Genomic DNA, 14,977 nt, shown 5'->3' with positions numbered 1-14,977 from the left:
CCTTAAATGTCTTTCAGCCATTTGAGCTTCTTCTGTTGAGAATTCTCTGTTCAGCTCTATAGCCCATTTTTAATTGGACTGTTAGGTATTTTGATGTCTAGTTTCTTGAGTTCTTTATATACTGTGGAGATCAGCCCTCTGTCAGATGTGGGGTTGGTGAAGATCTTTTCCCATTCTGTAGACTGTCATTTTTGTCTTATTGACCATGTCCTTTACCCTACAAAAGCTTCTCAGTTTCAGGAGGTCCCATTTATTAATTGTTGTTCTCAGTGTTTGTGCTACTGGTGTTATATTTAAGAAGTGATCTCCGGTGCCAATGTGTTCAAGATTACTTCCTACTTTCTCTTCTATTAGGTTCAGAGTAACTGGATTTATGTTGAGGTCTTTGATCCACTTGGATTTAAGTTTTGTGCATGGTGACAGATATAGATCTATTTGCAATCTTCTACATGTTGACATCCATTTATGCCAGCACCATTTGTTGAAGATACTTTCTTTTTTCCATTGTACAGTTTTGGCTTCTTTGTCAAAAGTTAGTGGATTAATGTCAGGGTCTTCAGTTTGGTTCCATTGGTCTACATGTTGGTTTTTATGCCAGTACCAAGCTGTTTTTATTACTGTAGCTCTATAGTAGAGCTTGAAGTCAGGGATGGTGATGCCTCTGGAGGTTATTTTATTGTACAGGATTCTTTTGGCTATCCTGTTTTTTTTGTTTTTTCATATGAAGTTGAGTATTGTTCTTTCCAGGTCTGTGAAGAATTGTGTTGGTATTTTGATGGGGATTGCATTGAATCTGTGGATTGCTTTTGGTAAGATTGCCATTTTTACTATGTTAATTCTACCTATCCAAGAGCATGGGAGATCTTTCCATTTTCTTATATCTTCTTCAATTTCTTTCTTCAGGGACTTAAAGTTCTTGTCATACAGGTCCTTCACTTGCTTAGTTAGAGTTACCCCAAGGTATTTTATATTATTCGTGGCTGTTGTAAAGGGTGATGCTTCTCTGATTTCTTTCTCAGCCCATTTGTCATTTGTATATAGGAGGGCTACTGATTTTTTTTGAGTTAATCTTGTATCCTGCCACATTACTGAAGGAGTTTATCAGCTGTAAGAGTTCCCTGGTAGAATTTTTGGAGTCACTTGTATACTATCGTGTCATCTGCAAATAGTGAAAATTTGACTTCTTCCTTTCCAATTTGTATCCCCTTGATCTCCTTTTGTTGTCTTATTGCTCTAGCTAGAACTTCAAGTACTATATTGAATAAATATGGGGAGTGCAGACAGCCTTGTCTTGTTCCTGATTTTAGTGGAATTGCTTTGAGTTTCTCTCCATTTAATTTGATGTTGGCTGTTGGCTTGCTGTGAATTGCCTTTATTATGTTTAGGTATGTTCCCTGTGTTTCTGATTGCTCCAAGACCTTTATCATGAAGTGGTGTTGGATTTTGTCAAAGGCCTTTTCAGCATCTAATGATCATGTGGTTTTTTTTCTTTCAGTTTGTTTATATGGTGTATTACGTTGAGAAACTTTCGTATGTTGAACCACCCTTGCATCCCTGGGATGAAGCTACTTGATCATGGTGGATAATTGTTTTGATGTGTTCTTGGAGTCTGTTTGTCAGTATTTTATTGAGTATTTTCCATCAGTGTTCATGAGGGAGATTTGTCTGTAGTTCTCTTTCTTTGTTGTTGTATGCTTGTTTGTTTTAGGACTCAGGGTAATTGTAGCCTCATAGAAGGAGTTTGGTAATGTTCCTTCTGTTTCTATTGTGTGGAACAATTTAAAGAGTATTGGTATTAACTCTTCTTTGAAGATCTGGTAGATTCTGTATTGAAACCATCTGGTCCTGGGCTTTTTTTGGTTGCGAGACTTAATCACTGTTTCTATTTCCTTAGGGGTTATTAGTCTATTTAAATAGTTTATCTGGTCTTGATTTAACTTAGATATGTGGCACCTATCCAGAAAATTGTCCATTTCTTTTAGATTTTTCCAATTTTGTGGTATTGCTGAAGTTTTCTCCAGTCTTGCCTGGCTCACGGTCAGGACAAATCTCTCTCACCCGCCAGTCCCGCAGCCGCTCAGACCCAAACCGAGTAAACACACAGAGGCTTGTATTGCTCACAAACTGTATGGCCGTGGCAGGCTTCTTGCTATCTAGTTCTTCTATCTTAAATCAACCCGTTTTTATTAATCTATACCTTGGCACGTGGCACGTGGCTTACTGGTACTTTACATCCTGCTCCTCACTCCTCCTCCACTCTGCCTTCCTGTTCCCCCAATTCTCCTCTCTGCTAGTCCCGCCTATACTTCCTGCCTGGCTACTGGCCAGTCAGTGTTTTATTTATCAATCAATCATCCACAGCATTGTAGAGTACAGGTTTTTGAAGTAAGACCTGATGATTCTCTGGATTTCCTCAATGTCTGTTGTTATGTCTCCCTCTTCGTTTCTGATTTTGCTAATTTGGATGCTCTCTCTCTGCCTTTTGTTTAGTCTGGATAAGGGCTTGTCTATCTTGTTGATTTTCTCAGAACCAACTCTTTGTTTCATTGATTGTTTGTATTGTTCTCTTTGTTTCTATTTTATTAATTTCAGCTCTCAATTTGATTATTTCCTGGCATCTCTTCCTCCTGGGTGATTTTGCTGCTGCTTGTTCTAAAGCTTTCAGGTGTGCTGTTAAGTCACTAGTGTGAGATTTCTCCAACTTCTTTATGTAGGCATTTAGTGCTATGAATTTTCCTCTTAGCACTGCTTTCATAGTGCCCATAAGTTTGCGTATGTAGTATATTCGTTTTCATTGATCTCTAGGAAGTCTTTAATTTCTTTATTTCTTCCTTGACCCATTGGTGATTCAGTTGAGCATTATTCAGTTTCCATGAGATTGTAGGCTTTCTGTAATTTCTGTTGTTGTTGAAATCTAACTTTAAACCATGGTGGTCTGATAAAATACAGGAGGTTATTCTATTTTTTTTTTGTGTCTGTTGAGATTTGCTTTGTGACTGAGTATGTGGTCGATTTTAGAGAAGGTTACATGGGGTGCTGAGAAGAAGGTATATTCTTTTTTGTTAGGGTGGAATGTTCTGTAGATATTAAGTCCATTTGAGTCATAAGATCAGTTAAGCCCCTTATTTCTCTGTTAAGTTTTGATTTGGCAGATCTGTCCAATGGTGAGAGTTGGGTGTTGAAGTCTCTCACTATTAATGTGTAGGGTTTTATGTGTGGTTTAAGCTTTAGTAATGTTTCTTTTACATATGTGGGTACCCTTCTGTTTGGGGCATAAATGTTCAGAATTGAAACTTCATCTTGGTGGATCTTTCCTGTGATGAGTATGTAATGCCCTTCTTGATCTCTTTCGATTGATTTTAGTTTGAAGTCTTATTTTGTCGGATATTAGGATAGCTACACCAGCTTGCTTATTAAGACCATTTGATTGGAAAGACTTTTCCCAGCCTTTCATTCTGAGGTAGTGTCTATCTTTGAAATTGAGGTGTCTTTTTTGTGTGTAGCAGAAAGATGGGTCCTGCTTTCGTATCCATTCTGCTAGCTTGTGTCTTTTTCTAGGTGAATTAAGTCCATTGATATTAAGGGACATTAGTGACCAGTGATTGTTAGTTCCTGTTATCTTTTGGTGGTAGTTGTATGTGTATTTCTCTTCTTTGGGTTTTACTGCTGTGGTGTTATCTATTGCCTGTGTTTTTGGGGGTATATCTGACTTCCTTAGGTTGGAATTTTCCTCTAGTGCTTTCTGTAGGGCTGGATTTGTGGATAGGTATTGTTTAAATCTTGTTTTGTCTTGGAATGTCTTGTTCACTCTGTCTATGATGATTGAAAGTTTTGCTGGGTATATTAGTCTAGGCTGGCATCCATGGTCTCTTAGTGTCTGCATTACATCTGTCCAGGTCCTTCTGGCTTTCAAAGTCTCTATTGAGAAATCAGGTGTTACTCTGATGGGTTTGCCTTTATAAGTCACTTGGCCTTTTTCCTTTGCTGTACTTAATATTCTTTCTTTATTCTGTACATTTAGTCATTGAATTATTATGTGGCGTGGGGACTTTTTTTGGGGTCTACTCTGTTTGGTGTTCTATAGGCTTCTTGTATCTTCATAGGCATTTCCTTCTTTAAGCTGGGAAAGTTTTCTTCTGTGATCTTGTTGAATATATTTTCTGTGCCCTTGAGTTGGTATTCTTCTCCTTCTTCTATCCCTATTATTCATAGGTTTGGTCTTTTCATGGTGTCCCAGATTTCTTGGACATTTTGTGTTATAATTTTTTGGCATTAGTATTTTCTTTGACTGATGAATCCATTTCCTCTCTTGTATCCTCTACACCAAAGACCCTCTCTTGCATCTCTTGTATTCTGTTGGTTACGCTTGCATCTGTGTTTCCTGTTCGTTTACTCAGATTTTCTATTTCCAGCATTCCCTCTGTTTGTGTTTCTTCATTGTTTCTATTCCCCTTTCAGGTCTTGGACTGTTTCTCTCACCTGTTTCATTGCTTTCTCATGGTTTTTTTTTGGCTTTCTTTAAGGGATTTATTGATTTCTTCCAACTTTTTATTTGTCTTTTCCTCTATTTCTTTTTTGATTTCTTCCAATTTTTGTCTTTTCCTCAATTTCATTTTTTCTTGAAAGGCCTCTAGCATCTTCATGATGCTGTTCTTAAGGTCGCTTTCTTCTCCTTCTTCCACTTTGTGATGTTCAGGTCTTGTTGTTGGAGGAGGGCTAGGTTCTGGTGATGCCGTATTGCTCTTTGTGTTGTTGTATGTATTTTTGCCTTAGCGTCTGCCCATCTCCTCCTCTAATAGGTATAAGAGGTGCCTGTGTCTGAGGGAGTTGCTGTTGGTCCACTCTGTGCTTGTGTCTGTGTCTCAGGGGGCCCCTCTGGGTCCAATTTTAGTTAGCTCTTGGTCTAATTGGAGCAGGCAGATTCTGCGTCTCAGGGAGCGGCTCTTGGGTCAACCCGAGGTAGTTGATCTGTGACTCACGGAGCCTCTCTTGGTCTTATCAGGGCCCTTGGTCCAGTCAGAGCTGACAGATTCTGTGTTTCAGGAAGCCTTTCTTGGTCCAATGGGAGGTGGCAGATTCTATGTCTCAGAAAGCCACTCTTGGTCTAATGAGGGCTGGCGGATTCCCTGTCTCAGGAGGTTACTCTTGGTCCATTGAGAGCTCTTTGGCCAATGAGAGCTGGCTGTTTGGTTTCTGTGCCTCAGGAAGTTGCTGGGGTCTCAGGGGGATGGGTATTGGGACAGGGTATGTAGATTTCAGGGTCTGGTGTGGGGTTTTGGTGAGGGGGGGCCTCCCACAGGAGTTTTGCCTGCTGGCCAGAAACTGGGACAGAGTTGGGTGGGGGTTCCCCATAAGTTTATTTTTTTGACATTTAAAATTTTTATTTAGCTTGATTGAAAATGTCTAGCTAATTTTTAATGATAATGTTTGAAAATGATAAAGTAATGCTTGTATGAATTCATTTATATAGTAAGTATTTGATCTTTTTATGCTTTTTTAATGCAACTATTTGCTAATAATACAATCCTCAAACTAGGATTTTATTCTTTCCATGGCATTTCTGTTACAGAAGTGTTACATAATTCAGAGTATGGACCATAAGACAGATACATACATTCATGCTGTTCTGTGAACAGGGCGTTATTTTATTTAGATAGAGCGAAGTAAATTTTGAAGAAAAAAAAGGTTTTTCTTTCTTTCTTTCTTTCTTTCTTTTTCTTTCTTTCTTTCTTTTTAAGCATGTGGTAGTTAAAAGGAAAAAGCTTACTCATACGTTTCAGATTAGTACAGAAATCTTTAGGGAAACTTTTAAAAAGAAAAATTAGTCAATTAGATATTTTCCTTGGTCAAAACATAGTTTAATTTTTTTCTTAAAAGAATGATAAATGTCTTAATAAATCTATTCATTGGCTCACATTCCTCGAAAATTTCTACAGATAATTCCAATAGGGTCCATCTTTGAATGTGTTTAGTCTCAGTGGAATGATATAGGTGTCAGTGTGAATTCTTTGTACCAGGCTTTCTGTTCTTACCACTTTGGCCACAACTAGTATTAAATAAAAGACACGAGGTCTTTATCGTTGGAAAATTTTTTTTTAATTATTATTTTAATAATATGTACTATTTAAGGAAAATTTAAAGGATGCTTAATTGGACAGGCAAATAGTACCTTTTGAGGTCCATGTGTATAAGGAATATGGGAGCTATATACACAAGTTGTGAGTTGAGGGAGTGGTTTAGAATAGTTGGAAAACTTGGAATAAAAGAGGGAGAGCAGGAGGAGAGAGGGCTTATTTTTTTTTTTTTTGAGACAGGGTTTCTCTGTGTAGCTTTGCGCCTTTCCTGGATCTAGCTCTTTAGACCAGGCTGGCCTCGAACTCACAAAGATCCACCTGCCTCTGCCTCCTGAGTGCTGGGATTAAAGGCATGCACCACCACCGCCAGGCACGAGAGGGCTTATTTTCGCAGTGGCAAGTGACAGACCTTCTCCAGTTGCTGCATGCTGGTTGTTAGGGTTAGCTCTCTACATGTATGCATTAGAGTGGGGACCACAGCGTACGTCTTGGTCTTCAGCTATTCTCCAGCTTTGTGTCTTACATGGAAAAGACCCAATAAACATGTGGCTGTGCAAACATGTTTAGAAATTACTGAGCTGTTAAGAGGCTGGTCTAGAACTCTGGGAAAAGAGTGATTCATATGGAGGAAATGACGGAAACAACAAGGGAGGAACATAATGGATTGATAGAGGGGAGGAGTGAGAACAGATTGGAGGTGAGGAAGTGCAGTGTTGGCAGGAGACTAGCTACCCTGTGCGATATTTGGCTCTGTTCTCGACAGCATTTAAACTACTTGGTGGTTTTAACAAATCAGTGTGAGAATTAGAATTGCTGAACAGCAACAGAACCCTTTAGGGATAACAGCGCTTTCCAGGTTTTGTGGATGAGAATTAATGCTTTTAGTTTTCATAGATAGGTTCTTTAGAATATTAATATTGTTGTAAAAACAAACTGTTTTATTTTTGTGTTTTCTCTTTATTTGTGTTTTGATAATATAAAGCCTAAGCCTGCAGACTGTGGAACCAATATAAACAATCATACCATGGTCAAATTTATATCTTTATGAGGAACTAGAGTAATGGGTTTCTTCTGTTGTGTTTTGTATTGGGGCATAGCATATTCATAAACTTCAGCCTGGCTTTTTACGTACAAACTAGGTCTGGTCTGTGTACTCCACACTTCTGCTTTCCTGTGTTTTGCTGGAGTCTTATTGCCAGCATAGAGGACTTGCCACTGTTGACTGTTTCGCACCCAGTGGCCACTGAGTTCCATTGCCTTCGCCTCATTTAGGCGTTGTTACGAGTGAGTGTGTGATTCCTGGGCTGTCGGTTCAGAGGACGGACTGACTGGAGGGCCCCTGCTACAGGAGCCTCATTTCCTCTCGGCCCACTTTCTAGCTTGGTGGAAGTTGTGAGTGACTATTTAAGGCAGAGTATCTGAAGCTTCTGGGTACAGTTGCAAGATGTATCATTTTAAGAAAATAGCAGTAGTAGATTGTCCTTGGGGATCTATGACCTCTCCAGCCGTGGGTTCTTGCTGGGTTTACAGTACCAGGCATGAGTTCCCTCCTACTGGACAGGCCTTCAGCCCAGCTAGAGGCCCGTTTGTTTACCCCAACAGAAGTGCCTCTGCTGCACTGTGGTGGGTCCTGCCGGGCCAGTGGTTACTGTGGTTCACAGGCTTTACAGCTGGTGGGACTGCTGGTCACTTTTCTCCCCTTGCAGCCTGCCTGGCACCTTCCAGTGCTGTGAGAACTAGTCCTCAGGGAGGACCTTCCAGCTCCTGTCAGTACCAGCCTGACGCCTCAAGTCCCACGACAAAAATCTGTGGTGTCTTCAGCAATAGGGTCTCCTCTTCAAGCTGTAGAAGGCAATCAATGGCTATGGTGCTAGCCTATACTGATTCTGGGGTCTTTTGGACTTCCCTGACCAATGATCAAAAGGAAGTTTCTCATGTTAGTACTGATGTTTTTGTTTAGATAATCTAGACCAGTGGTTCTCAGTCTCCCTAATGCTGTGATCCTTTAATACAATTCCTCATGTTGTGGTGACCCCAACCATCACATTATTTTTGCTGCTAGTGCATAACTAATTTTGCTACTGTTATGAATCATAACAGAAATAGTGGTTTCTGATGGTCTTAGGTGACCTCTGTGAAAAGGTCGTTCATTCCCAAAGGGGTTGCGATCTACATGTTGAGAACCACTGGGCTATGGCTCTTGGAGGAAGCATTATCACCTCACGTGGTATAACTTCATTTGGTGTGTGTGTATACACATATACACACATATATGTAATTTTAGGTAAACATAAAATTATGACTTGCTATGGCTTTTTCAGACATCTTTAATGTTATTTACCCTCCTTCCTCTATATTATCCTTCCTCCCAGTTAAGGCCCTCCACTCCATTTCCCCCCTTACCTCTTCAAAGCTCTGGGCTCCTACTATTTCCTCCTTAACCCCCCCCCCCCCAGAGAGCTCCTTCTCACCCCTCCCCTCTGGTCACAACTAGATGCCTTCAGGTGTGTAGTGATCGAATGTTTATTCTTATTCCTCTCTCACATGAAAAGAAAAACGCTTAAAATCTTAGGTGATAGATTACTGTGATGTTAATTTTCAAAGATTTTTAATTGATTAGTGTAGATGTAACCAACCATCTTATTAAATAAGAAACACAGAACCAATGCAAAGAAGAAAGCCAAGAGGTCAGAGCTAAGAGCTAAAACCTTACCCTTCCTCCTGCGGTGGTCCTACCTATCCGAAAGAGAGCTACTTCCTGTGTTAAAGTCTTTATAAAGACTTTTGGTTTTGCCTTCTCATTGGTTGTAAACCCAACCACATGACCGCCTCGTCACTGCCTGTCTGTGCAGACCTCCAGGTCTTCTATGGTTGGTATTGAGATTAAAGGCGTGTGTCTCCAATGCTGGCTGTATCCCTGAACATACAGAGATCTACCTAGCTCTGCCTACCAAGTGCTGGGATTAAAGGCGTGCGCCACCACCGCCTGGCTTTCCTATGGCTTGCTAATAGCTCTGACCCCCGGGCAACTTTATTTATTAACATACAAATAACATTTTAGTACGAAATAAAATATCACCACAGATTAGTTTTTATCAGAAAACCAAATTAAGTTTATCTTGTAGTTTAGGAAAACAGGAATGCATAAAACTCATCTGCAGGGTGAGTCGAGATCAGTCAGAACCTGGGCTTTTCCTGGGCCTGCTGCCTCCTCCTTGGGCAGCACGTATGTACCTCTGCAGGAGCCTTGGTGACTTTGTCTACCTGGCAACACTAGGCTAAGATCAGTGAGTGTTAGTTGTTGTTGGGAGCCTTTAAAGAATCATTGTAGAAGACACTAGAATCACCTTTGTGATTACTTCCTCAACCTGGTTCGAGCGTCTGTAGTTTATGTGATTCTTTCAATCCCCTGCTAATTTACCAGCTAGAATGTTTCCTCTGGAATTGTGTTCTGCATTGAAGACTAGAAGGCCTCTTGTAGCTTTCCCAATACTTAAGTGGGCAGCCTTAAACATGTGTATATATAGGAAACACTAACTAGACTCAATGGGGGGTGTGTGTGTCAATAAGAAGGTAAAGAAAAAAATTAGGGTACATTTTTCCCTCTGCCAGGGACAAGGGGTTATTTTTTTTAAAATATATACTGTATTATCTCATATTCTTTGATAAGCTATACCATTAAGAGAAAAATATATAGGCAAAAAATAGAAGTTGGCTTTATAAAGATCAGTTCTAGAGCTCTTAGGAAAGTCATTGTAATGATTCTGCACACTCAAGTTTTTACTTAACATAATTGAAATCTTTGAAGGCAGTTTTACATTAGTTCTTTTCTTACAACTTAATTGCAGTTTATCTTTTATTACCAGAAGCATAGAGTTGGCACTTGAGCATTCATTAAAAAATTCTATTATAAGATTTCTTAAAATTCATTTTAGAGTTCAAATAAATACACATTTAAAAAATTTAAACAGTTCATAAGATCTCAAGTTGTCAGAAGTTGACATTTTAAAATTCAAATATACTGTTGTTCAGTTCAGTTTTGCGTTGGTTGATTTTATTGTACCTAGGGTCTTGGTTATTGAGAAAAAATAGTAGACAGGACACAGGACATAGCCATGATTACATTAAAAAAACTTTATTTTTGTTTCTATAAACAATCAAGGATTTGAAGTTGTAATAATCACCAAATGGCTTAGGGAGAGTGAGAAATCCTTGGCATCTCACTGAGTCTACATCAGACTGAAATTCATCAGAAATGAGATGGCCTGAATATGTTTAGAGTCTGACTTTGAAATGTCGGAGCTGAATTGAAGCTATTAGTTTTCTGTGGAGCAGTGTCTTTCTCCAAGGGAAAAAGAAAGGCATTGCTTCTGCGGAGCTGCTGCCTGCCGCCTCTGAAACTCTAATTGCTTGTCAGCACAGGGCAGGGTCAGTGGCCTGGGCTCGATGAGAGCTGAACCCGTGCTGCCTTCTCCCAGGCAGTTCAAACTGGGGATCTGTATCATTGAAGCCTTAGATTAAAAGGGATTTTTAGGTAAAGCAGGTGAGATTTTGACGTATACCGCAGTACATGTTCAAACCCACTTCTTTTCCTTAAGTGAATATTTTGTTTTGTGTATAGATTTTGTAAGTGTTAATAAGCATGCTTGAGTACAGAGATCTGGTAACTGTAAGTAATTATTAATTACTTTCTAAAATGATAATTAGTTTGTAAAGAATAAGTTTAGGGCTAGAATATAGCTCAGCTCTAGAGACCCCAAGAAGTCCTGAGTTCTATTTCTGACAGTATAGAAAACTTTTAATTATAATTTACTTTGTTTTACATGGGTTTATGCTCAAAAAACTTGACTGCAGAGCTTTATTTCTAGACTAGTGACCCTTAAGTTTATAGGAGCATTAGTATAATTTATATTGGGGTAAAGTTTGGCACACTAACACGTCCTTACTAATCTGGGTATTCTTAGCACTTGTTATGTGCTTGCCTAGCCCCTGTGTTATGTTCTTAAGCAGTCTTATTATTATCTGAGCATAAAATAAATTGATACTTTGTACCTATTTTCAAAGATTTTTTCTTATGTTTTTCTCTAACATTAATGGAAATTATTTGAAAAACTTTGTGTGTTTCTATATATAGCTTTGGCTTTCTTACATAATCCTTTTCTTTGTCTAATCTTGTTTCCTGCCTTTCTTTGGTCACCGTTTTGTCCCAGGTGTGTCCTCACGGATTCTAACTAGTGTTCAATGACTGTGTGCCTTTTGGTAGTACTTAATGCCACTATTTGTCTAACGATTCTCCTGTTTGAGACAGTTTCCAAATGTTTCTAATCACAAGCACTGTATTTTCATACTGTTCTGAAAAATCTCTTCTGATTTTGACCTTTTTCAATAAAATTTAGGAACAGGTTCACTGAGGAGCTACTATTTAGTCATAGACAGTGAGTGGGCACCAGAGCAGTCATTAATCCTGAGGTGTCTGCTTCTGTGACTTGCACTCTGATGGTACTGATAGGCGGCAGAGGTTCTGGGTTCTGGGAATCTAAATAAAGATCAGGGAGTAGGCGTTCTAATGAGTGATATTTCTCCTGTTCCTGTCTTAGTCAGTGATGTGCATCTTTCCTGTAGAATGTCAGATGCCTGGCAAAGGGAAAGGAAACAAAAAGTAAGTTTGCAAAGGACAAATTAACCCAGCAGACAGCTTCACTGTCTGTTCTCTGTAGGTTAGTAATTGGATCTGCCAGAAAGAACTGACACCAGATTAACGAGAGGGAGGTATGCAGGCTCATTACATGCAAGTCCGAGGGCATGTTGCAGGGGTAAAAGGTGAACCAATACCCGAGCTGTGGTAGTTCACAGTCCCCAGCAACGTCTTCATGGACGGCTACAAGTCCCCTGCAGCAGCCTGCTTATTCGTATTCATGGTCAGGAACCTTGAACTGCTCCGTATTGCCACCCCCCTCCACACACACACACACACACACACACACACACACACACACACACACGCACATGCAGAAGCAGTCACTGGGTCGTCAGTGGCCCTTATTTAAGCATGCACACTGCTCTTAGTGACTCAGAACTGCCACATGTGCTTGAGTCTCTAGGCTCTGCCCTTCCTAAGGCTGACCAACCTGTAGCTGAACCACAGCCTACAGTGTGCCACCCAGAAAGCAAGGCAGTAGTGCTGCTGGCGTTCAGCTGTTTAGAATTCGCAGGGAGCTCGAGATGTGCTTCACAAAGAAAATGTTTGAACACTGGAAAATTAAGTGTTACATAAAAATGACAAATAGAAAATATATTTTAAAAAGAAAGGAAATGTTGAACCTTATGTATCCAGCAAATGCCAGACCTAGCAAACTATGATAGTCTTCTATCTTTGATTTAAAAAATCAAAGATAAAAATAGTAAAATATAAAAATAACTAATGTTTTATAATCTCTGGGGGAAAATCAGCAAAGGACTATCATTTAAAGCAGTCCTTTCTTTAATTTTGTAATTTTGGACTGTGGACTACCTTAGGATGTCAGCTCTGTTTAACAGAATTGATAAAGAGCAAGGAAGCAGAATTTTCATTAGAAAATTCTTGATTTGATTAAAAACTCCTTAAATAATTGAGCGTGTGTGTTTATGGGTTTACCTAGTAACCCAATGAGACTGAGCAGCTTATGTATGCTGCAAAGCAGAGGAGGAAGAGGAGAGCTGAAAGTACTTCTTGGGGTGGGAAGTGAGTTGACGGGGAGTGAGAAAAGGACCCTGGCTTGTCTGGAAGTCAGGCTATCCCTGAAGCCGTGAAGGGAAGGTATCCTGGATACATACCTACAGCTCTGGAGGGGAAGTCAGGCTATCCCTGAAGCTCGGGTCTGGTGGGGGATGGTCTCCCCACAGGATCCGGCAGTCCTTTACAGCTGACCTCTGCTCTGGCCCAGAAGGGAGTTTCCCAGCAGAGACACCTATTTCTTCTTAGCTCCTGCCCAAGATGTTACTTCCCCTTCACTCTGCTAAGGGGAGACCCCTGCAGAAATGTGGCAATCTGCTCTGGCTCCTGGGAAAAGTTGTTATTTCTGCTCCACTCCCAAGGGAATTTCCCAGCAGAGGTATCCCTTTCATCTTCTGCTCTGCCCCGCTTAGGGAGCTTCCCAGCAGAGATTCTGCTCCATGCTGGCCAAAGAACATTGTCACCCAAAACTCTTTTCAGAAAGCGATTTATTTGGGAAGGAGTCCAGCAGAGTGGCTGCCTCTGCCAGGGTGGAGAAGGACAGCTACTAACTGAACAGGCACAGGGCTTATATAGGACTTCCTGGGGGCAGTGTTTCCAGGGAGAAGATTGTCAGGGGGAAATGGTCAGATTTTGATCCCTTGAGCTTAGACAAGCTCAGACTGGCTAGATTTTGTGCTCAGGGACTGGTTGGTTTTCCTGCTCAGCGACTGGTTGGTTTTCCTGCCCAGGGATTGGTTGGTTTCCTGCTCAGGGACTGGTTGGTTTTCCTGCTCAGCGACTGGTTGGTTTTCCTGCCCAGGGACTGGTTGGTTTCCTGCCCAGGGATTGGTTGGTTTTCCTGCCCAGGGATTGGTTGGTTTTCGTGCTCAGGGACTGGTTGGTTTCCTGCTCAGGGACTGGTTGGTTTCATGTTCAGTGGGACAGAGGCAGAGTTGGCTCTGGTTTCAGGGCCACACTGTGTTTCTTTGATTGGTCCTTTTTAGCCTTCTGGCTCTAGTTTCAGGGCCAGGGTGTGTTTCTTCACTGGCTCTGGTTCCAGGGCCAAAGTGTGTTTCTTTGGTTCTGGTTTTAGGGCTAAAGTATTTCTTTCATTGGCTCTGGTTCCAGTGCCAACGTGTTTCTTTGGGTCTGGTTTTAGGGCTAAAGTGTTTCTTTCACTGGCTCTGGGTTCAGGGTCAGGGTGGGTTGTTTCTTTCACTGGCCTTTTTACCATACAGTTATATTAACAGTTTTCCTCTGAAATGGAGGAGATTGAAAAAGCTGTGTTCTTCCAGATAATAAAATGATGACAGATACTCAACTAATAGAACACTGAAATGTTGCAGGGTCACCTTACAGCACGTTAAATAACGTGGTGGGGTTTGTGGCCAAAACATGTCTGTCCTTAAATCTGGGAATACCTAAAGCGGTGTGGACAGAATTGGTAGAGTTCAGTCATGTTCATGGATGTTTATGAATGTCAGCCATCACATCCGTGTGTCTTTACATCACAGCCTGTCCGGCACATGAAGTACTCCTTGTTTAGGAAGTCTCTCCTGGGCAGCGTTTCGGATAACGGAGTAGTGACCCTCTGGGATGTGAACAGCCAGAGTTCATACCACAGCTTTGACACCACACACAAGGCTCCAGCGTCAGGCATCTCCTTCTCGCCTGTCAATGAATTGCTGTTTGTCACCATAGGCTTGGATAAAAGAATCATCCTCTATGACACTTCAAGTAAGAAGTAAGTGTGATAATGATCCTGAGTATTTGTTTTGAGTTCGGATCTCACCTACCCAAGGCAGGCCTCAAACTTGCCAGTTAGCTAAACATGACCTTGAACTGGAGATCCTTTGGTGGTACTGAATGCTCGAATTACAGGTGTGTCACCATACCCAGCTTCTGTGGTACTTAGGGTCAACCTAGAGTGCTGGGTATGCTAAGCAAGCACTGTCCACTAACCTACACCAGCTCTAAGGTGTCCATGCTTTAATTTACCAACAGTTACTTCATTAACAGACATGTCTGTGACTTAGACAGGGTTCTGTTACTATCAGCGGGATCTAATATTTGTACATTGGATGTATCTAATATGAAAATTTTCTTGTGTTTTCTCACATAGAAAAGAATAATGAATATAGCATGGACATTAGGATGCTTTTAGACTATGAATGTTTTGAGAGAGAGAGAGAGAGGGAGAGAGACTGAG

At 40.7% G+C, this 14,977-nt stretch overlaps 1 protein-coding gene across 3 annotated transcripts in view; it reads left to right on the top strand.

Moving 5' to 3' along the window:
- Positions 1-14,977, top strand: part of Nedd1 (NEDD1 gamma-tubulin ring complex targeting factor) — a 51,920-nt gene that overhangs the window by 15,868 nt on the left and 21,075 nt on the right. For all 3 annotated transcript variants that reach the window (XM_052753117.1, XM_052753116.1, XM_052753118.1), the window contains exon 6: positions 14,283-14,512. In XM_052753117.1, the coding sequence (XP_052609077.1) occupies positions 14,283-14,512 (230 nt within the window). The remainder of the gene's footprint in view (positions 1-14,282; positions 14,513-14,977) is intronic.

The sequence above is a fragment of the Peromyscus californicus genome, unplaced genomic scaffold (assembly GCF_007827085.1).
Source record: "Peromyscus californicus insignis strain IS unplaced genomic scaffold, ASM782708v3 Scaffold_24__1_contigs__length_46423439, whole genome shotgun sequence".
Classification (NCBI taxonomy): domain Eukaryota; kingdom Metazoa; phylum Chordata; class Mammalia; order Rodentia; family Cricetidae; genus Peromyscus; species Peromyscus californicus.
This window is presented reverse-complemented; position numbering and strand designations above follow the sequence as displayed.